This window comes from Trachymyrmex septentrionalis, unplaced genomic scaffold (genome assembly GCF_001594115.1).
Source record: "Trachymyrmex septentrionalis isolate Tsep2-gDNA-1 unplaced genomic scaffold, Tsep1.0 scaffold21, whole genome shotgun sequence".
Classification (NCBI taxonomy): Eukaryota; Metazoa; Arthropoda; class Insecta; order Hymenoptera; family Formicidae; genus Trachymyrmex; species Trachymyrmex septentrionalis.
The window spans coordinates 157,827-182,933 of NW_017305288.1; the positions used below are offsets into that span (position 1 = coordinate 157,827).

At 39.7% G+C, this 25,107-nt stretch overlaps 1 protein-coding gene across 2 annotated transcripts in view; it reads right to left on the reverse strand.

Moving 5' to 3' along the window:
- Nucleotides 1–25,107, reverse strand: part of LOC108748065 (protein prickle-like) — a 71,358-nt gene that overhangs the window by 17,225 nt on the left and 29,026 nt on the right. Inside the window, exons 1-2 of one of the 2 annotated variants that reach the window (XM_018486047.1) lie at nucleotides 3,828–6,500; nucleotides 1,648–1,954 (exon numbers count right to left, since the gene is read on the reverse strand). In XM_018486047.1, the coding sequence (XP_018341549.1) occupies nucleotides 1,648–1,954; nucleotides 3,828–4,351 (831 nt within the window). In that variant the 5' untranslated portion in view covers nucleotides 4,352–6,500. Of the gene's footprint in view, nucleotides 1–1,647; nucleotides 1,955–3,827; nucleotides 6,501–25,107 lie in introns of those variants that run through there. The other variant, XM_018486048.1, reaches the window with a different exon arrangement.

Sequence of the window (25,107 nt, forward strand, 5' to 3'; positions counted from 1 at the left end):
AGAGGGAGCCACATGAACGAAATCGTTTTTCATTCTTGACGCGGATACTTTTAGCTTCACAACAAAAAAAAAATTAATAAAAAATATCAATGTATGCTCATTTGATCGCATTTTTAAAAACGTACCAATAGATGGCCCACCCTGTAGAACCCGACATTATTCACATACGATTGAACAGTCAAATGTGTTTCATATCTCTTAAAAAAGTTCAAATAGTTGATAAAAAAGATAAAAAGACTTCTTACGAAAAAATAAACGCAACTAAATTAACATATCGGAATTCTAATAAGTAATTAAAACTCACCAAAAATCATATATAAATTATTCAAACAAGTGTGTCCATATAAGTATAAAAAAACCATTAGAATATATAAAGTTAAGTGGAACGCAGATGTGTAAGACGGACATTGTGTATCGATTATTATGTACGCTCGCTGATACGGATCACCACGGACTAAAAAAAGAGACGGACTGTCAGTATCGAAAAGTCAAACTTTATTTACAATAGGTATATAGGTATATCTTGTGAAGTCAGGTGTATATATCTTCAGTGTCAGTTTGTAAATTTAAACTATTTTTCTGCTTTTTAATATTGAGCATTTCGGAAATTAAGCGTTTCCTATAGCAAGGCTCTTCATCTAAAATTTTAACCTTATTCCATTGGAAATCGTGATCATACTGTAGCCTGTGTTCCGTTATGAGGACGGATAGAAGTGTTATGTCTAATGTGATTGCGATGTTCTGTAATTCTGGTTTTTAATTGTCTGCCCGTCTGTCCAACGTACATTTATTACACGATATCTTGTAGACTACATTGCTCTTCGATGTATGTGGACAAATATCCTTCTGTACTCTTATATATTTGCCCATTTTATTAGGACTATGGAAAGATCACTTTTATTGAACCGTTTAAATTTTTCCGTGTGAAAAGAAATAAATGGTACCGTAAGCCAAGAAGCAGATTCGTTCTCGCAGACATTGTCAGCCAAATCTTTCTGTGTTGTATGTCTATTTTTAATTAAATTTTTTATACGTTGATTAACTGTCAAAAATAAAAGTCAATGGTCAATAATAGTCATTATCTAATAAAATGTTAATAACAAATGTCAAATTTTGTGTATGAAATATAAAGTTAGATAAAGCTCTGTCAACTAGCGAAAAAATTGTCCCTTTTTCTTGTGCCATGGGATGATTAGAAATTCAAAAACCTCCCTGAAAAGGTCGGCTTATGGTACCAATAAAAAATAAAACTGTTCCCATTGATAGATATAGTGACATCCAGAAAATTAATTTTATCTCCTCCTATTTCTGTAGTAAATTGGAGACGCGAATAAAATGAAATAAATGATTTTAGTCAATCATCAATTTTAGAGGGAGAAACCGCGATACAAATGTCATCTACGTATCTGTAATAAAACACAATATCCAAATCCAACGACATCGAAGATACCATCTCTAGTCTCCTCATTACTAGGTCCACTATTACAGGTGATAAAGGAGAGCCCATGGGAGTGCCGAAGCTTTGCTTATACATTTTATTATCAAATGAAAAAAAAGTGGAATCTAAAATAAATCGTATCGCTCCTAAAAACTCATCTCTAGGCAGAGAGCAATCTTTGGAAAGATAAAATAAATCTGTCATTCTACCTGGTCGGGCCTCAGTCCGGGTGGCACCCACGTGTACTCCTCGAGCGCACAACCACTGTCGTCGTCGCTTTGCGAGTGCCTCTGGTGATGCTGCATCAGAGCCTCCTGCAGCGCCAGACCGGCCGGCGCAGCTTGCACCGGGCTCTTGAACGGCTCCTGGTGAGGCGCGCCCTCGGCGCCGCTCGGAAAGGCCATGGCCATCGCCATCGGCGGACCTGGACCCAGACCGAGTCCCGAAGGACCGCCCGCCTCCGTCGAAGACCGCTGGTGTTCCTCTCGCGGGCACCTGCAGCTCCTGCACACTTTCCTGTAAAAAGAAAAAGATATTCATAAGAATAATGTTATTTCAGTAATATTTATATCTAAATATTTTTCCAAATTAATTGACATAATGTATTGATCAGGTTTTGATCTCAGTATTTTAATGGACCACATATTTGTAACAAAGAAGGAAGACATAAGCATTGGATACATATGTACATTTTTTAAAATCTACTTCGTAACATACAGAACACTGTTTTTGTAATATAAGAATCCGACATTAATATTGTAACATTATTATTTTAACATTGAAAATAACCCGATCGGCGTCGAAACGTTTTGTACTTTTTATTAACTTATTTTTAAACATTAAATGTTATTAATTTTAACTGGCTCGTAGTCCTGGTGATTTATTTCAGTTAAGCCATTCTAATCTATACACATAAATTTATCATATATAATATAATATATATATATATGTATATAAAGTTAAGATCTCAAAATAGATGTAAAAGGATTCTCACGGGAGGAATCCTTAAGGAACAGTGCAATTGTGTTTCTACGTTCATGTTTCCTTGAAATTACAGACCTACAATTTAGGATCTTCCTATTATTAAAGCCTGGAATTGTATCTAATTACAGACCTAAATTCTGTAAAATCTACCTGACTTAGGGTAGCCTAGAATTCTGAAATGTAGAACTTAAGATCCCAAATATGTCCAACAGAATCTAGAAATTCTGTTTAATCCATTTAATCCATATTTCTACGCTTATTAGTGTGTCTCACATATGTGAGGATATAAGAAGATAATTGGGGACGCGCGGTAACGAGAGTAATTGAATACGATGTACGACAAAATAGAATGAATGATGAATTATTACTCTCTAACTATACATATTACCGCTGACAGCACTTAGTTCCTCGCTTGAATAAATCGATACGATTCAATCTAAAATTTTTCGCTCCGCAAGCATGTAAAGAAACTGCACGTGCTGTTCCACATGTTCTGGATCAACGAGCACTTAAGCTATCAAAACGTTCATATGAGGATGTTTTCCACCGTACAGTTGAGAAACGATTCGTGATTAATACAAGTTTCGCTGTGAGCTGTGCAAATATGTCGTTTTCCGGCATCGAAGATGATAAATTGGACCGTTAAACAGGAAATTGTGTTCTAGATAAATCTACGTGAAAGTAGACGAGATAATAAAAACAAATAATGGCTCACATATGGAATATGATTTTTACTTCTCAAAATATTCGCATCGTTAAATTTCTGGCTGGTAAATTTAATTTCTATGAATATGTCGCTTGATTCCATCGCAACTTATGCATATGTATTATTTTCTTATTAATAAAAATATGTATATTTGCTTAATACTGTTATGTTTCTTAATATCTGGCGTTTAAACTGAAAAAAATTTTTTACGATATATTTATTTTTATGAAAACAAATGAATATGAGTTAGATATATTATACTTTAGTAAAATATTGTCCCGTAATGTTAAGATTAGATGTCTTGAAAATCACTTCGTAATTCAAACTTAAAAATCACTTTGTAATTCAAATTAAACTTATACTTAAAAATTAGATATAAAATAAAATATTACTTTGCCTGTAAAATATAGAATTTACAAAAAATTCATAATTTTTATTAGTATAATTTGGAAAAAACTGGCACTTCAACATTAAAAATTTTGGATCTTTATGAGAAATATTCCACACATTCAATGTAAGAATACATATGCACAGATTCTTCACTTAGATTTCAAAATAAATGCTCCATTTTTCCACAACACACGTTGTTTTTTTTTTTATAACGTGAATTCCTTGAGTTTTTCCGTAAAGAACAGTTTTACGTCCGCAGAAAAAAGTATCAGAAAACATTTCTTTCCATCATCGACAGTGGCAACTTACTCGGGACAACCAGCGGCCGCATCGTAACTCGAATGCATCGAACCGCAATCGGCTACGCGGCCGCATTCCGTGTCTACCGCGGCACGGCGACCGAAATTGATTCCGTCGTCGTGATGAGCGCCCTTCAGGAACTCCACGCACTTCTCCGTCGGACTCGCGCGCGACGTCGCCAACGCCGGACACCCAACCACCACAGCGACAACATCGTCGACATCGTCGTTGTTGCCGTTCGCGCCGTCTTCGCGATTTCTCAAAAATGCATCCAGGTAGTGATGCTCCGAGTCGGTAATGGTTGGAAGATCATAAACACCGGGCGTCGCCCAAGGTGCATCTATACCGGCGGTACGCGCTGCGACGTCCTCGTCGTTTTGGCTACCACTATTCCTGGCATCTTGATTGTTCTTCCTGCCGTAGAGCTTGCGCAAGTACGCTTCCTGGTGGCTCCTGGTGGCCCAGCAACCGCCTTGCCACCATCGCTTCGAACCGAGCACCGCAGTGCGTCTTCTCCGTGCCAAGCTCGACATGCTTCTTACGCGACGAATGGCGGCAAACGCAATGGACGAGCAGCGACAACCACATCCGGACCGACGACCGACGAGGACGAGGTGGTCGTTAAGATCGATTTCCACCGGCGGTTTCTTCCACCGTGTGCTTTACGGCGTAACCCCAGTCCGACGGTAATAATCGCCGTGGCCGAGACCTTCTAATCTAGGGAACGCCGGCGGGGTCCTCTTTCCTTCCTTCCCCCCCCCCCCCCCTACGGTATATTATGTCCCTTTTCGCGACCACCGCCGCCCGTTCTCTCGCAAAAGCTAATAAGACGACGCTTCGGGGCACTCGAGACACACTGGGCTTTTTGCTCCCACGTAGAACCCTTCTGCCGGGTATAAACGTATTAAATGCCTCCCATGGTATACGCTCTTGATTGCGTCTGGAGCCTGACTTTCCGGCTTTCCTAGAAATAATGGCTCGTCAAAGAGGCGTTTGTCCGTCACGAGCGATATTTTCGTGGCGATATATTCGGAGTCTTCTTGGCGAAGCTTTAATGAGATATACTTCACTTTATCTCTCATCAATACTTTTTCCTTCACGTCAATTTAACTGATCAATAGACACTAATCGGTCGCCAAGACGTCGTGGTCTATCACTTCAGCTTTTCTCCGAATGCATTCTTGTCAATCGCCACAAAGACTTGCCAATCTGTTCTTCTTCTTCTTCTTCTTCTTCTTTTGTTCTCCAGAATGTTTTTCCAACCCACAAAGGTAGGAATCAAGGATTAAGTTAAACCAATAAATCCAGTGGTTTGTCTCCTCGGAGATTGAAGAAAGCTTCACTTCTTACAAATCAAATTCTCCACAAGCGTATTTATAACAACTGACGATCACAACAGCAATTTCGCGAAACGAAGTCCGAGATCACGGGAAACAGCGTTCCCGATCTGTTCGCCGACATACCTTCCGTTGCAGTTCTCTCCGTTATCACGATATGTCAACAACGCCCGCGTTCGTAGAAACATCATGTCGGAGTCCATCGCTGCATGTCATTCTCCTCGCGCCGATGCAGAACGAACATAGGGAGGAAATGAGAAAATTCGCGAAATACAATCGACATTTCGTGTGAGAGGAAGACGTCTCACGATACAAAGATACCTCGTCAGAGTAGAAGCGTCTCGTGCCGAACGGAACGGACGTTAGAATGGAGAATTCAATCGCGCGATGTAATATCGTCGTCGTCGTCGTCGTCGTTGTCGTCGTCGTCGTCGTCGTCGTTATCGTCGTCGTTGTCTCGCGAGCGTCTCGCGAGCGTCTCGCCACCGGTAGGATCGGACTCATCGCGCCGCCCGTTCATCTCTCGATTGGCACGCGCGTTCGCAAAACGCGAGCAAACCTCGCGATCTTGGTCTCTCAAGCAATAAGGGCAATAGAGACGACGGCGGCGGGGGAGGAAGAGGCAGCAAGGGACGGCGGAGTGATCGGAAAGAGAACAAGAAAAGGGAGAAGAGGATCGAGTGCGCTCCGGCGAAAGTAGTCGCCGTAGGAGGTGAGGATCGCGAGGGGGGGGGAGGGGGAAGAATCGTGAAAGATAAAGAAAGAGAAAGACAGAAAGAAAAAGAGAGAGAGAGAAAGAAAGACAGATAGCTGGCAAGAAATAGAGTGGGTAAGACAGACCGGAGGGATGAGGACTAATTTGTACGTATAACCGGTAGTACAGCACGGATTAACGTTTTAATACGCGACACCTATCGCGCGGTACAAACACGATTGGTCGAACAGCCCGAGATATGCGATCTGGAACTTGTTCAGCTCCTTCTCAGGACCTGATTGCAGCAGATGCGTGGAAACTTGTATGCGCGGATGACAGCTGCGAACGATTAGCGTGTTGCGCGGAATGATCAGCGATTATTCGGGATCCGGTCCGTTTCGTCGCTAAGCGTCATTCCGTTCTTCGGAGCACTCCTCTGAGCGTGGTCTCCGCGAGTTGATCACATCCGTTTTCAGTTACGGGAAATCCGAATGACACCCTGGTGGAAACTTCGTCGCGACGATTAGGTCGTGTGACGCGATCGTAGAAAACATGACGGAATGCGATTGACGCGCGATGCGACGCGACGCGCATTAAAGCCTTCAGCGAGGCGGCGTCATCGTCCTTCGTTCTACCGGCACGGGGCGTGCTGAGGCCGAGCGGACACTGAGCATACTCTGGGACTCAGCGGGCCCCCGTGTCTGCGGGACACGCGACGTGAGGGGAATAAGCCGGGGCCCGCAAGCGAATGCCGGCCCCGCGCGAGGAAGGAGGAAGGAGGAACGAGCGAGCGAGCGTGCGAATGCGTGTAACTCTCCGACGTTACCAATACGCACGCAATCTCCCCTCTTCGCCAAAGAATCTCCTTCTCTCTCTCTCTCTCTCTGTCTCTCGCTCCTCCTCTCGATATATTTATATTCGTTTCTAATACGTGCGGCGTGTCGGGGTCTGACGCCTTTCGCCCGTGGGCCTCACCGTCGGAATACGCGGGGCCCGGTTCCGCGTATGCGTGCCCCGCGACGGGCCTCGGGCCCCCCGAGCTGGCAAACCGAGGACGCTCTGCATTTACTCCGCTCTACTCCGTTCTGCTTCGTTCTGTTCTCTTCGAGGAACAACTTCTGCTACTTCTGCAACGATGGTGTTCTAAGAGACACACACCGCGTTTCTCTACGCTATACACGCAAGACGACATTTCGTTTGCTCTTCTTCGTCGCGATTAAGTACCGGTTGGCTAAAAACAAACATAAAGGGAAGCATTTCTACGCTGAGGGATAGCCAGTCGCATTACGATCCTTAAATTGCTACAGATGAGAGGACACGTCCCGCAGAGAAGATAGAAGGCTAATGAAAGTATAATAGTTTGTGCTAAGTGGATCTGATAATTCGATCATATTCTTAGTTTTAATTTTTTTTTTATTTTTAGATAAAGGATCCAGAGCGCAAGAAAATAGAATAAATGCATAATCTATAAGATTCACTGAATATAACTTTTAGTAATACGTTTAATAAATTTTTCATATTTATAGATCCAACTTACATTTGTCTTAAGTCAATCCTTTTTATCTGACTTTCAGAAAGAAATGAAATTCAGCTGTAAGAACTTCAGACTATCGCACTAATTGTAAAAGAAAGTATTTTATACCTATGACTATATCTATAAATGCATGGTAAAATAATTATAGTCGTATAATTTATAGTCGTTTTCAACAATACTATACATTTTTTGATATACAAAACTGCAAATACGAACTACATGTATTCACTTACTGTCGGTTACTATGACTATAATCATGATTACGAACATTATAGCAGTAATAATGATAAAAATGGAGTTAATCATAATTATTTTACTACGCAATTAGTCACAAATAACAAATATTTTTTCCTCAATATGTTTTATCTAAATCAGTTTCGAATTAGGATCGGTAAGAAAGATAGCTTAATAGCCTAATTCTTGTCGATCGTGTTCAGATACAAATTCCAGCTAATATTTCAAAGAGGCTTCTGCCTGGTTCACCGTTCAGATATCGCCGATATTATCTATACCCTTTGTAGGGATATCAATAAATAGAGATACAGTTTGAAAAGCCAGACCACCCAAATCGGAAATCTCTATATCTTTCTTTTACATGTCCGTTAAGTTATTAACTCCTACTTTCACATAAGCCGCGTCTATTTCAACAACATCTCATACTCATTCTTAAGATAAGTCTATCTGTAAATTAGCATGTTAATTAGACGATGTATAATACATGTGTGTGAGCGGCGCATACTCATTAATTTCGTTTCTCTTCATTTTCGGACAATTCTGTATATCTTTTTAGGCGTTATTATGTATGGATTAACTATAGAAATCAAAGATAAAATACAAAATTTATGACTACAAGTGCTCTTTGTCGGTAATTTCGAAAGTGCTTTTTCGTGTGACACAGCTAAAGAAATTAATAAACATTTCTGGTAACACATCTGTGCAACACAAATATTTTTTCGTTTATATAGTGAATTTGCTATTCGCTAATTACTTCTTTACGCTGTCATTTAACTATGCGTCTATTATAATATTATATCATGTTTTATTTGCCATGTACGTTCTCATTCTCACGAAGCTTTCGCTAAAAACAACAAAGTACTCAGTCTATTTATTTTTCATGCTCGTGTGTGCACTGAGAGAAAAATTTTGTATTTGTAACTATAATATAATTATACATTAATTATGATTATTACTGCTATAATGTTAGTAACAATAATTATATGTGTAGTTCTATCAATAAATATAATTGATAATCGAAAATGACTATAATAATAGTCATTACATATTACCATGAAAATGATTGCAATTTCTACAATTTAATCATAATTTAATCATAATAATTTATAATCATTTCTGAGAATATAAAATGTAAATAGAATATATAAAATATGGTGCATAAAAAATGACTCAAAATTGCAGTTAAATTACATATATAGCAATTGCAATCATTTTTATGATAATTATATTTATGACAACTATAGTCATTTCCAGTCATTTGTTTATTTTTTAATAGTCGTATATACAGTATATAGTTATTACCGACATTATAACAGTAATTATGATAACATGTTATAATTATAATTACAATTATTGTATAATTATATCACAAATATCCAAAATATTTTCTCAGTAATTAAAGTAGCCATATCTTATCGATGTTAACATAATTACAATCGTCTTACGTATTAGTTATGTTGAAAATTCGGACGACTCAGTTTCAACCTTCATCCGTAATAGCGTCCATTGCGAATAGCGCGCGGTTGAAAAACACAGATGTTCTCGTCGGATTGTGGGCACGTGTAATTGAGTCCATTCGTGAGGGATGTAACATGGCGATTCATCCGTACGTGCGCGACACGCCTCTTCCGCGAAGCCGACCAAGTTCCCTTGATGGATCCAGTCCTTTAAGTAGACCTTTAAGGTTTTCCCGTGGCAGAGGTGCGATCAGCGAGAGCACGTTCTCGCGGAGTTTACCGCAAAAACTGTCACACGAGAGGCAAGGCGAGGATTTCGCTCAATGGATGGCAGTAATCACGCAAAAACCACCGACAGAATGCCGCTCGGCGTTAAATAAGACTCACAAGGGAGGGATATTCGAGTGAGGCTGAAAACAAACGTGCCGTGTCTTATTGCGGATTATTCGATTAACTCTGCGTTCCGTTTCGACGAAGCTTAGGTATTGGGATTAGTTCACATTGTCCGGTAATAACGTGTGGGATCATCATCGGACTTTATTCCGATATAAAACCAAATTCACGCTTACAGACTTTCTCCTCAAGACTGCGACACGCAACACGGGGTGAATAAAGTCAGGGATTATTTAATTTCTAAGGTTAATTAAATTAAATCGGAAGGTTTGCCTGCGAGCCTGTCATCGCCCGTTCGATTTATGAACGCTCGAAGATATATAAAAACATAATGACCCTGACACTGGACAAAGAGTTTCTTGCTTACTTTTCTTTCTCACCGGAATATATACGCTTAACACATCGTTTCACATTCCCGCGGCGACACGAAGGATTTCTCCGCAGCCGTTTTCGTGGCAATCTAATCGTAAAAAGAATTTAACGATTCGTTAATGACTATCGTTTACAGGACGATTTCCCGCGGATCAATAAATTTTTACGATCCAAAGTGAAAAGAGAGCGGCTTCTAAGGCTCCCGCGATCTCCTTTTCCTCTCCTTTCTTTTCCTTCTCTCCTCGATAGATACCCACAATAAACCGATACAAGCGAATTCCGCCGCGGCTGCATTTTTCTCGCGGGATCGATTTCCTGCGCGGTTAATCGCGGACCCGCCGCCCTTCGACCCGACAGGCAAATGCGATATCCGGTAACTGCGTTCGACCAGCCTCCGACGTGTAAAACTACATTGTGGCGATCGGCATACTTACTTCTTGCGGCTGCCGCGCAGATAGAAATTGCTATTACTTCTCTTAGAGTGAGAAGCGGCCGGCATAATCGTCGTGTGCGCTATGGCAGGCGGCTGCGCCGCCGAAGCTGGTACCGCAACCGCGGCGTGGCCAATGTCGCACGACGAAATTACCGGCTGTCTTGCCGTACCGTACCGTGCCCTACACATCGATGGACCCCAGGGTTCTCAAACCGCGGAATTTTTGCGCGACCGACGATGATGGCCAGCGCGAATCGACGAGCGACCAACGGCAACGGACGCGGAAACGCGGCCGGCCGACACCACAAATGCGGCTTCCGACGCGTCTGCATCTTAATTCACTACTATATTTTATGAGAATGAAGTACGTTGGTACGTAAATGTCCGTTACATCTATTAACTTTATTATATATGAAGAAAATATGTTTGTACATTACCGTAAAAGTTACGCATTTGCGTGATACTTGAGAGAAGTATTAAAGTATTTATTATAATACTGTAGAGAAATATTCTGATTTTCACAATTAAAGTCGAATATATTGTACGTAAAATTTGATGAAAATTTAAATTCAAATAAAATCAAGGATGTATTATATATAAAATTTTATGGAGAAATCTATTCAGGCCGATAAAAGCGAATTTCAATCGAGCGATAAAAATAAGAGACGCTGTATATATCACGACAATTAGAGAGTCTTGGATCATCTACTAAATTATATTTTTTCGGATTTCAACATAAAGAATTCCCAGGTTTCGTTTTCATGGAATACCATCGTCGCACAGTTTGAGTACCCCTGCATCTAGGTGCATCCCGCTCGTACACGCGAATAGCTCGGCTTGCACGATCGTACACGCCGCTTTACAACGCGTTCATCAACGTCGACGATCAAATGGATTTTCGCTTATACAGACTGATGTATCGCTTATACTTAGCGTCATCGCCTCGAACGACTATATCCGTTTGGACATTACATTATTGAGTCGTACCGTCTGAAAACGCCTGGTTTGTAGTACGCAGCAAGGTTCTCCATATGCGCAAATTGCCATTTCGGCCTTGTTCTTTAATCGTTTTGTTTCTCGCAACATTCGACGTGATGCCTTTTGATCGACGCTTATTTTACATTTACACGTATATACACGTTTTACGTTTATTTTACGTTCGCATATATATATATATATTTCTATAGTACGGCGGCTTGATACATTTCCCTTAATGCACGATACAACTTTTGTTTCCATAGCATAGACATAGACAATAGGAACAAAGACTAATAGATTTTAACTTACCAGAAACCGTGTATTTTACCTGCACTGTGGATGCTTTCCAATTGCAATATCCTTAGACACTTTCGTGCACACAGCAACACAAGTTGCGTACCAATTGCCGTAATCGTCGACACAACACTACATATCTGTACAAGTCCAAGAGCTATTAGTCGGCTTGTGTTCTTTAGTGATAAATAAAGTGCTTTTAGTGAGATAGGTCAACATCACAAACATCATTCTGTCTTTCTTGGTATTCCAGTGAGTAACAAAAATAGAGCGACACTTGTGTCGATTTGTGTCACTAAATGGAAAGCACCTGTACTACTAACCGCAATGACTATAAATGAAAGAAGAAAACGCGGAAACGAGAAATGGAAACACATTAAGAAACGTATTAGATTAAAAAATACTAGGCATGAGCATGGTATTGAAAAATAAATCTAATTGTGCAACATACACAGTTATACATACATTTTCAACTAAGTCGTGCACAACGCTATATTTTGTGCATTCTAGTGTACGTTTATGTCGAAATATGTTAAGCAATTGAAAGCAGCTCGTGCAACGTACGGTTTCTAGTAAATTGAACTCTGTTAGAATTGAACTCCTGTTCCTATTGCCTGTGTTTTTCATTGTGCATTAAGCCTGGGACACAATTGAAAAGTACAGACAATAGCAAAAAAGAACAAGACAGATCCAGTAACATTGTAATAATATTAAAAATGTTGCTTCAAATTTCTATGCTGTATGCAGAGACAGCATAACCACCTTTCACCTATCAGAAATCTGACATACACGGTTTCTCATAGGTTAAAATCTATTCCTTGTTCTTTTAGTATCTATGCTTTCCATTGTGTATTAAGCCTTACGTCCTTACGTATAAGAACTGAGCTTGAATCAAACAGACGCTTCTGAGCAAGCGGGTATATAAATGCGCCGCTATTCCGTCCGCCCATCACCTGTTTCGCCGGCACGCAGGTGTTCGTGAAAGTTACTCTATTAGAGTCATTCTACATTATACGATGCGTACTATAGAATAGCTGTACAACATTATTCATATGATTCTGTTTTCATTAATTATTTTCGTAAACTTATTTTATTATCAAACAAATGATACATCGATTATTCTTCTTGTACGTTTTACTAAATTATTAAGGTAACCAATGTATAATATTTCTAATAGTCTATTATTCTCTTCCTTTGTTTCAATCCGACCTTCAGTCGGATTTAGTTTCTTTTTGTAAATATTAAAATTGTATATGTTTTCGAGGTAAATTTCAAGGATATTCTATTCGTTCACTTTGTTCGCGGGCACAACACCTGCTGGCCGATTTTTATGTATTAGCCATATTATGTGAACGGAATCGGAGGGTCCCTTCGAGCGATGACGCAGGTGCATCGCGACGATGCGGTAGAGCGAGAAGAGCGGAGGTACTCGTACGCGTAGCGCGTGCGCTTGCTCGCTTTCTTTCTTTCCCGCGCTTCTGGAAGCGAGAATCGGCGGTGGCGGCGGCGGCGGCAAAGAGAACGTCGGACGTCGCTACCACGCTCCCTAGTTTCCCACGACGGCTCATTACGGCTTCCCGACCTGCCGCCGGCCACGGCATTCCCGAACGGAACGCATCGTTCCGAGTAGAATCCGTGGCGAAAATAAAAATCGAAGAGTAAACCGGAATGTAAGGCAAGAGCGATAGATAAACGAAGCTTCTAGGAGGCAAAAATTGAGACAACAAAACGTAAAAGAGTCTCTTCCAGGAAACTTCGTTTACACTTCTGTCACTCTTCCCTTACACATTCGACTTACACCGTAATTTTTATTTTCGCGAGAGATCCCTTGCACGCTCGATTTCTTCTCCGTTAAGAATTTAGGTTAACACTTTCCGTAGAACGGAACCAGAAAGAAGAAATAACTCGTTTCAATATTTGTGTTAAAAACATTCGTTGGGACGAATACCGACACTCTCATACGATTCTCGTGTGTTCCCGGATCTGAAGGACGCAAAAGCGTTAAAGCTGCCATCCAGCAAAGCCGGCCCTCGGACAGCTACCGGGAATTGGTTTTGCCTTATACGATAATACTCGTTGAGTCCCGTCCGGTGTATGAGGTGTCCGCCGGAAAAGGCGGTAGTGGTATCCCGACGCGCGAGTAATTTGCATCTGATTTCTTTCTAGCGGATAGTCACTTAACTCGTGACTAATTGGTTAAATTATTTAACACACTGAGTATCGTGCGGATGGAAGAGGAAGCTTAGTAGAGGCCTTGGGTGGCAGGGGTTTTATTGGGAGCGAGTTTACGTCGAGATTTCAGACAGAGGAGGAGCGACCTGTCTGTCGTTGGCATGAAACTTTTCATTGAGATAACTATGTACAAAAAATGCTTAAACACAAACACAGATTTCACTTTATTCGAATACATTTATCATAATTCATTCTGGAACTTCAATTTTCTCTCTTTAGATATTTTACGATCATTCGTAGAATATTATTATTGATAATATATTGCATTCAGCAAGAGTTTTACTTTTTCTTTAGAATAATGTAGATACAATGTATATACATAGTAGGGTAAAGCGAAAAAAGAAAAAGACAGAAATTCGAATATATTGTGTGTGACAGGAATCTAGAAACAGACTTGTAAAATTTTATTTCGATAAAATAACATTTATCCTTACCACCAGCTGTATTCTATTTTTAAAGTACGTGTCATTCCCTACTATTTCTTCTATTATAAAAACTGCGCGGTGTGCAGATTATCTCTATATCTTGATACATCGTCAAGTGGCAAAGTTTTGTAAACATTACAATTCATAAGAGCGAAAAGCAATCTGGTACTACAAGATAAATATATCAGAGTTACCACAGAAAATGAATTAAAAAATTTCCTTACTTTTTCAGATTTTCCAGATAAAAATAAAAAATTTTTCGAATAATTTTATGAATAATATAAAATATGTAAATTTTTACATTTAGACTCAAGGATTGTAGGAAAGCTAATCTATATTATTAAAAACAACAGAAAAAAAGCTTAGTAGCGTACTACAATTTTGAGTGTAAATTCAAGCCAGCAAAAAATAAATAAATTAATAAATTTTTGGAAAAAAGAATGTAGTTATGACGAAAAAGAGAGATCAAATAAAAATACTGAATAAAATATAAATTTTAATTATTTTATTAAAATCGTTTAAAGTGCAAGTTTTGAACGTATTTGATTATAAACGTCAGCTATAATAATTACAAAATTATAATAATTATTTGGAATAGGAGCAGTTTGAGGATTGTGAGCAAATTTCTAAATTCCAGACTTTTTTATATTTTCCTCTGGCTTTTCTCGGTTCCCATGACCAATTTTAATTTTCCTGACTTTTCCTGGGTTTCCAGGTGTCTGTGGCAACCCTGAATATGTTAGAAAGTAACAACAAAAATGTAACACAATTTTGAAACAAATTGTGGCAATATATTTTTCAGTAAAATTAATACTTATAATATGTTAAATTAACGTATATTTATCTTTCATCTTAGAGAGAATTTATATTTTAAAACATGGATTTTTTTTATTACTTACTCATAAATTGTGTTATTTTAATACTAAAAAATAATTAAATCAATTTAATGCAAAATAATCAAGTAATTATATTATATTAAATTAACAACTCGAGTATGTTAAAAATTCAATACAAACATTTTAATAAGGACCAGTTTTAACACAAAAGTACGTACAAAATGTTTTTACTCTGTATCTGAGACAAGTATTTTAATTAGTCGACGAACAAACCAATTAACACAAGCCGCAAGAATAATTTTCTCGCCACGCTAAATTACGCGGTCACAAATGACGTTAATTAGTAAACTATAACCATAAATACAATTATTATCTGTTTCTCTGAGTTCAAAACCAGAACTCGGAGGACCGCAGTGCGCAGGTAGAACGATTTTCTCGGCGTACATCTGTCGACGCGCGCACGATATGCTCCTCTACAAATCTCATTATGCCGCATTCTTCGGGATAGCACGGTGTAAATCCACGGCATGCGAGATTCATGGTGTCGTACCGGCGCTGATGTTGCCTTCAAACAATTTTTTTTTCTTCTCAATCTCAAGAGGCAATCCCGCTATTTGGGAAGTAAGAGGGGAACACCGCGCGGTGGCTGCCCCGCAGGCGAATTACAAGAGTACGATTCGGATGAGAGCGCTGCCTGCGTGTATCATCATTGAAAATAGGTACGTCCGGACTTTGCGGGGTTGGACCAGAAACCGCAACAGGGTAACGTTACAGCATTCGCGGAAAATTAGTGAGGCCCCGATGCGGATGCGCTTACACGATGCAGCTCACCGCGACGAGCATTTCCGATGAATATAATTGTCGGGCTGTTAACTACGCCTCACCTGCGTTATTACAGATCATCTCTCGTTTAATTCGCGCATATAGACTTTCATTGCTACTTTATAAAAGGTTGTGCGATGAATGCGCCGGATACTCGACGAACGAAGGCGGAGCGGCAATCTCGAAGATTCGATTGCCGATCGTTGGAGCGTGCGCGAAACGTTTAATCGGGAGCTTAAATTGTATGGGATGCTTATCTAAATCAGGTCATAATCAGGAGGTACGTTAAGTACAGGGGAAAATTTTCTATTCTTATTTGTTATTCAACTTTGAATCTAAAACATCCCGTAATGCTACTAAGAAAGTAGTTTCCTTACCGCAGTAGAAAACTTGAACAAAATATACTTTCCATCAGTTATCAAATTTTTTTAAATACGAATACACAGAGATGATCTCTTTTAATAAAAATTGACTCAAATTTATTATTTAAACAATAGAAAGGAAATTGGAAGCTAAAAACGAGCACATAAAGTTAAAACTAGCATAAGGAGACTTCTAGGATCGAAGAGACAGACGAAAACTCGATTCTCACTCTCATTTTGCGAGAGAATATTTTAAATTGTAAATAATTGAATCGGCCCTTTTCAGAGCCACCATAAATTCTCCAAGTAGTATATCTCTTCATATATTTATTAAGTTCCTGTTATAAAATTTTATTCTTTATATTGTTATAATAAGATTTCTTTATCTGACTTTTTTTACGTTTTGAGTTTTTCTAGATTAATTATTAGAATCAATATTTAATTATCGTTATCCGGATATTTTATTTTTGGACTTCTTTTGACTTTGCTTGTTTAGTAATTTTATATAATATGACTCAACATTCTCTCGCAAAGAAACGACAAACGGTTTTGTTTTATATTTTAATCATAAACATATCCGTTGATAATTTGATGTCGCACCTGCAAGATAACGTTATTATGTTTTATTTGTTTCCACATTTCTTTGATTTCATAATGTGTTTGACCTTAAAAATTTCTTATCGATTATATAATTTTTTTATCTTTAATTTATTTGTATACACTTACTTTCATTACCGACCCGTATCAGATAAAATTATATCTTTCTTACATATCGTTTTAACTTTTTATTTTGACTAATTAAGACTTAATATAGTCGAAATGTACCACGATATTATTTCTCTTTTATGAATAAATCACAATTATTATATATTAATACTTTTACATTCTCATTTTTAGTCCTCAATTTCTTTTCTATTGCTTCGCACGGATCTTTTGAATTTATTTATCATTTAAAAAACGTAATTAGAAGATAAAACAGTTTAATCGCAGAAGAGACATCTTAGCTTTCCGTAATGAAAACAGTTACAATGTAAAACTTTCCTTAAAATAATAAAAATAGCGCATTACATAGGTCCTCGAATTTCTTTCACTGTCTACCTTTTCTTTTTCTTTTCTTCAACAGGAGAAAAAAGGTAAAAGATGAAGAAGCAAGAAGTTTAACTGAAAAGAACAGTCTTAATAATTACTGAAACTTTTCGGGCGGGATATCGTACTGCGTTGAGAAAACTTTTGCGTTATGGAAAGATCAAATCGGCCGTTTAAATGAGGCAAAAAGAAACGAAAAGGAGAAAAAAATCTTTAATTGCGAGAATCCGTCATGGTGGATTATCTATTTATACGTGGCGCGCAAGATAATTTATATTTACGAAGGGTCAATAAACACTCTCCGTAATATCGTTATGGTCGTAACGGGCTTCGTCGAAGCGAAGGATTTCTTTTCGTGCGGAGCAACATCGGCAACTTCGAATTCCCAATTATACGATATGGGATTCCGTGAGGTCCTTCGCCGTATATCGTCACATCGCCCAATCTTACGACTCCAGTAATTTACGTTAACGACGATCGCCGCGAAGCGATCCGCCATTAACCGGTAGAATTCTATGTCTCCGCGGTAAACGCCGAAAGAGCAACGCTAATATTCTTTCATTCGCGATAAATTAATTCCTGGAAGACCGTTATATCGCGAAGGTACGCTGTTTCTCAAGCTATCAACGTATAACGAACTGTAAGGGCTCTATAAAATGTAAACTAGAAGATAACTGCAGGATTGTATCGATAGAATACGTTGGAATAAAAGAAGATTTTAAGAAAGTAAAAGGTGCTTTAACGAAGCTAGAATATCGGTAAGACTTTGATCCCTTAACTATAAAATTAGTTCTGCCTTATAATCAAATAGACGCTATTACATAATATAAAATTTAGTTTACAACATTAAGAACAAAAATTCGCTATTCATAATCAATCTTTGACTTTTCTTTACGAGAATCTAAATATGTATATACATTGTGTTAAATTTATAATTATATATAATTTAAGTTATCTTTAATCACTTCTATAGACCGCCATTCTTATTCAATGTCATTAATTTAACTGGAAATAGAGGTAATTTGATTTAAAAAATGTATTGACTTAAATTTAGTTCATTATTTACAAAATGGATACGTTAATATAGACATTGTTTGAAACTAATTCAAAGAAATGGATTGAGTCACATTCTGACGTATATGGAAGTTAAAAATAACGAAATATTAGTTAACTGAAGAAATTGGACCATTACTCCTTTAATAACCAACAGTGTACTTCCAATTTAATTCGGAGCAATGAAGATTCAATCTGACAACGAAAATCCCTTCGTCATTCATCGCTATTTATCCAATACAACGTGACACATATAACCGCAGGAAATCCTAGCCAAAGGGGGGAAGGAAAAGGAAGAGAGAGAGGCAAAACATTCCGAGAATATTCTCACCTTATGAGCGGTCTCCTCGAGACGATCGCGTTTGGCGATTTAAATCGAAATTGCGCGGTTTTCGATCGACGGGAATCGCGGCGTGGCGTCGCGTCGTGTCGTGTCGCTTCCAACCGGAGTTCTAATCTCGGCCGGTCAGTGGACGGAACTCGTTCGGTGCCAGAGACCAGAGGAGGTTCCGCGAATCGCACTCACGCGAGCGCGAAGGGATAAGGCAATCCCTCGGCAAGAGAATTATGCAGATTGCAGGTTGGAATCCATCTCCATCGGCTCGTCCGAACGTACGTGAGTTCATCCGCGCGGCGCGGCGAATGCACGATGTACACGGTTTGTGCGAACAGCGGTTGCTACGAGTATATAGTTTTTCGCTTCGTTCGTTCGTACGTTTGTCCGACTCCGTCCGACCTTCCGCAGTCTGCGCTTTAATACACGCTTACGCGACATTGATCGCGGATTGCCGCGTGCATGTTTTGCGCGCGGGCATTATTGCGCGCCGACACTCGCGACTTGATAAATGAGCGAATTAATCGCCGTTATCAACGGTAAAATTACTACCTCTTAATCGCATCGCATTAAAATATCTTGCACGTTTGTACTTTGACCATCGTCTCTCCGGATGCAAAAAGCGCGCCGAATTACATACGCGCATGCACACGTCTGTAATTCCAGATGTCTGTTGAGATGCAGCGAATTACGCGGACGAGAAAGGAATCATGAGGGTGGAGAAGGGTAGGAAAGAAAACGCGAGGCGTTTCCTCTCTGTGCAGAAACGACGGAAATTTTGCGTTCAGTCCCTTCCTCGCGCGGCGTCGGGATGCTCCTTCTCTATTTTCATTCCTGAAAGATCGCCCCCGGCTCTGCTCTCGCGCGATCCGGTTTACGTATCTCGTCCAATAAACATTGGTCCGTCTCTCGATAGAAAGTTCTGACCAAGTCTTTCCTTGCGTGCAACGACGGCAGCCCATCGACTATGCAGCGTCGCTTGACCGTGAAAAGTGCAGCGCACAAGTCGCGAAAAGAAAAACGCTCTCGCGAGTACCGTTCACAATCTCGTTCCCTCTAGTAATATGTCTTCAAAATGTCGGAAGGAATTATATTTGACAGCACACCGCTAGATTCCGATTAAGTAATAATAATATTTATGAAGGTTATTGGGTTGATGGACTTCAAGCTTTTTGCTTAACTCCGCCGGTTACATACATACTAGCAATTTATATACGATTTAATTTATTACATGTATAAATCAACGGAATTACATTTTTATATAATACAAATTTTTTACAACACAAAATCTCACTCAAAATGAGTGAAAATTCACTTCGATCAATAGTGAAAATATTAGCTACCACTCGGAAGAGAATGACTTGTAATTTCATTTTTTGTAAGGATAAATTTATATATACGAGTATTTCTAACTGTAGAGTGAATGTTTCCATTTGAATGAAACATCAGTTAAATTGATTTGGAATGAGAGATTACAACAATCTTAACTATGATACAAAATATGGAATGTTTTCCATTTAGTGATATAAATGTGTCATCAAAAACAGGAAGCACTCATGCGCCTAATCCCACATATAATACCGAAAGTTTTCAGAAATACCTCAGAAATATTCCAACTGAAAAGTGAAACATAAAAGTTGCGAAATATACGTCTGTAATATTTTTAAGACAGCTCCGAAATAGCAAAATGTCCGCGATTCTCGCACATGAAACCTTGTTAAAACGTTGCTGAAATGTTACAGAAAGGATCCGTAATCTTTTGAAATATTGTTGACCGTAATCCTCTCGATCGAAAGGATACGGGCGATCGCGTATTCTCATTTTTTACGGACACTTTTTTTTTAATGCGGTCAATCCTCTAGACAACTTCATTCCCTTTACCTGACATTTTCTTACTTTGATTCTTTATTATACGCCTTTAATTAAATGGATATTAAAATATAGTTAACTGGAGAATATGAATAAGAAATAAAATTAATCCTACCGAGAATCTCTAAAGGTATATAGCGGCTTATAAAACGTCGAGTGCGGATTTAATTGAGGTTCAGCGGCGACGGGCACGGATTCTAGTTTCAGATTTTCCGGGCGCAAACAACGGCGCCAACGATAATGGCCGCGATCGCTCGTATCTGGAAAAGATCATGGGAGAAGTCGTGCGAAGTTCAGGTAGTAGCGACGGGCCGGCTTCTCTCGGCAGACTCTGCAAGGAAGGTACTAGAGAAGAGGGGAGGAAAGGATAAGAGAGGATTGCAGCCGAGAGAACGAGTCGGTCGCGGCTATAATTTAGAGAATAATATACTCTCCGGAGGCATGCATTAAGCTTCCCGTCTCCCCGGGAAACCTCAAGTCAGACCGAGACAGAAAGAAGGAAAGTAAGACAGAGAAAAGGAGAAAGAGAGAGAGAGAGAGGGAGGTAGGTTGTTGCGCGTATTAAATCAAAAATACAATTTGTCGGTTAATTCCTCCGCGCGCGCGATTAACCGGATGTTAGATGATCGCCACGGCGTGGCGCGGCGGCGATGGCGATGGTACAGTAGCAGAATCCTTCGCGACGAGGACGACGAGACCGAAACGTCCTTCAACACGACTCTGGAATTTCGCATCGGCCCGCCTCGGCGCCAGAGAACGGTAACTCTTATTCACGCGCGGACTTGTAACCCGCGGAGAGAGTCGCGCTCAGCAATTCAGGCAGCAAACCGAGGCCCAGGCCGGCCCCGGTTTGTCCAGAGCTTCGCTCGGCTCGGCTATACCCCGCGGGAAAAGGGAGAACGAGAAAGAGGGAGAGAGACAGGATACGAGAGGGAGAGGACGAGCTGTAATTTAGAGAAAAACGTTCGCCAGAGAAGCCGCGGGGCCCTACTTTTCGTGTTGCCCGCCGACCCGCCTACCTGGCCTCTATTACGCGCGCCGGATCAGAAACAACCTGCGCGTCCATCGAGTTTAAGCAACAGCAACAGCAGCAGCAACAGCAACTTACATCTCCCTTCCTTTCCCCATTCACTCTCCCGTATCGGACCCCGTTCCCTCCTTCTCTTTCTCAGCCCGCGGGCCCGCTCCTTCCCCTCCGCGAGCTGCTTGCTCCGAAGTCCGATCATGCTCAGCGAGTGTTGCTGCCCCGTGCGTGAGTCGAGTGCCCTTAGAACGCGTTGTGGAGAGAAATCCAATCAATCCGCGATTACTCACGCGCAATAAGGGAAAGGTATTAGAGAAACATGAGAATACGCCGAACGGGGCGAGATTCCCACCTCGCGTCTACACTTCTAGGTGTTTTGAAATTGAGGGATGGAATCGTGGGTTAACGCTTGCTAGAAATTATAATACATTTTATTTGCTCGCTTGTCGATCTCCACCCTACAATAATCGCATTTTACCAGCTCACTGCTATAGAGAGATGGATCATTATTTTATATTATTTGTTACCTCACCATCGTTGGCAATCAGCAAATATCGTATACATTCTCGCCACAAAATAAAATCCTACTTCAAAGGCATCGTTGAGATAAAATATTTTTCCAAAATGAAATTAATATAAAATGTATGTATGCGTAAAAGACTGTTATTTGCTTTCATTGATCGCCAATCGACTGGAAATTAAAATTTTCCAGATAAATCTAAAAATAAATTGCTTTATATCTTATTTTTTTTACTAAAATACTCTGTTGTAAAAACACGATTCGTTTTATATCGGTATAGTCTATTTTTAACTCAGCATCTGTTCGCGTAACTTTAAGACAAAGTAATTACTCGTGTCTAAAAAAAGAATCGTAGAGCACTTGAACGGAAATAAAATGAAAGAGAAAATAGAATCCTCGCCGTCCGTAAAATCTGGTCGTTAAAACCTGTCGTAATTCGATTAATTGAAACGCCAATTTCGAAGCCATTGTCGAGAGGTCGATACGCTACGTAGGTATCGATCACGCAGTCTCGTCCAATGCCCGCTAATAAAATTATTGCTTCGCCGCGATACGGCGATTAATAAATATTGGACCGAACATCGAAGTTAATGAAACGAGCGATGCGTTCTCGATATAAAGGATACGTTAATGGCTGAAATTCCATAAAGCGAAAGCGCGAATCGCGTGCGCTGCAACCAAGTACTTATTGTGAAGAAATTCGTTTTCTTCGGTGGTGGAGACAGCAGCAGCTACTTTAGGCTGCGACGTCTTTTTCCACCCGCGAGATTTACCAAGAAAGTCGAGAAGGAACAGAAGCGGTTCGTTAATCCTACTGGGAAAAGGAGAGACAGAAAGAGAGAGCTTTTTACCGCTTGTTCCCGAAGGATACCTATTACGAAACATTCGTTCTACCGAGACAGTCCAGTCGAGCCTTAATTACGAAGCGACGGAAGGGTAATAATTTCGAGACGTTAAGCCACGTGTTTGTTCTACGAGAATTTATTTATTAACGATTTATAACAATTTAGAAAAAAGAATATATACGAGTATATAAAATAGGATTTCTAACAATTGTAAAAATATAATACAGATTTAAGGGAGCTACTTTGCAGTCAGCGTAGTAAGAGATGCGCAAGCTACACTTATATAATTATTAATAATATAATATGTGTTAAAAGATGTTAGTTTGAACGTTTCGGCTATCGATTTTAGCCATCTTCAGCAAATATAATACATAATTGATACTAAGTGCGCAACTAAGTTTCCGGGTTTGTTTGATCAATGAAAAATGGAAAATTTCAAGAGAAATACAAAAAATGGTTTATTCAAAGTATCGTCCCTCGCTAGTTACACATTTTTGCCATCTCTCTGGCAATACATGAATACCGCGACGATAAAACGACGCGTCTTTGGACCGAAACCATTCATCCAACCAATTTTGCACTTCTTCGAAATTGGCCAAGTGTAGCCCAGCCAAGCCATGCGTCATCGACCGGAACAAGTGATAATCGGAAGGGGCCAGGTCTGGCGAATACGGCGAGTGCGATAGCAGATCCAATTTCAGCGTTTTAATGGTGTCCTGGACGATGGAAGTGCGATGGCACGGAGCGTTGTCGTGCTGCAATATCACTCGTTCGTGTCTCGTGTCCCATTCTGGCCGTTTTTCGAACAATGCATGGTTCAAATTGATCAGTTGTTGTCGGATGCCCATTGACAGTTTCGCCCGTTTTCAGCAGCTTATAGTACACGATTCCTTTCTGGTCCCACCAAACGCAGAACATTGTCTTCTTTCCGAAGCGATTTGGCCGTGCCGTCGATGTTGATGCTTCGCCACGTAAAAGCCACAATTTTTTGCGTTTGGAATTCTCGAAATATATTCACTTCTCATCGCCAGTAACAATTCGATGCAGAAAACTCTTTCTTTCATGCCGCAAAAGCAAAATTTCGGAAGTGGCTCTTCGATTTTCCATCTGTCTTTCAGTCAACTCATGCGGCACCCATTTTCCTTCCTTTTGAATTTTTCCCATGGCATGTAAACGTTTGGAAATACCTTGGCGAGTCATGTTTAATGCCTCCGCAAGTTGATCTTGTGTTTGCGTATCATCTTCATCCAATAACGTTTGCAGATCGGCGTCCTCAATTGTTTTTGGTCTTCCGGAGCGCTCCTTGTCCACAGTGTCGAAATCGCCACTTCTGAAGCGTTTAAACCAATCTTCACAGGTAGTTTTCGGTGCATGTTCGCCGTAGGCCTCCTCAAGCAAACGACGTGCTTCAGCTGCATTTTTTTTCAAGTTAAAACAGAAAAGCAAAGCTTCCCGCAAATGCTTTATTTGGCACAAAACTCGACATCGACATGTTAGAAAAAATATTTTTGCGTTGCGATATGTGTTGGTATTACGACTGGTTATTGTTAATAGATGTCCAAGCTATAAAAAAACACAACTTCAGACATGTATGTCGACTACATGTGTCGTTAGCGCCATCCATGTGTGAAACCCGGAAACTTAGTTGCGCACCTAGTATTTATAATATTAACAAATAATATCTTCTATCCAATCGGAAAGTGAGAAAAGCACAAACATCGTACAAAGAAATTGCCTGTCTTCTTGGTTAACAAGTGATTGCGTTCTACTAAAGTTATTAAGAATTAAAATTACGTAAAGTTAGCATTAAATTGTGCCAAGAAAGTGCTTACCTCAATTTCATGTAACACTGCAGTTAAGTATTAGGTGGATCCATATATTCGTTCGGTTTTTGTTAGTAGTGAAAATTTTTTCCGAGTATCTCCGGTTCTGGTTGCCTTTAAAAATTTTACTTTCAAAAAAACTTTAGCCTTCAAAAACCGAACGAATATATGGATTCACCCAATATATAATAATATTGAGTAAATGAAAAAGATTTATATGAAACTTGTTGTGATGGAACTTAAAAATTCTTCAATGTTCTTAACTGTTTCACGTCTAATAATGTAATGAACAAAATGTTTTTAAGATAGATACTGAAAGGACATAGAACGAT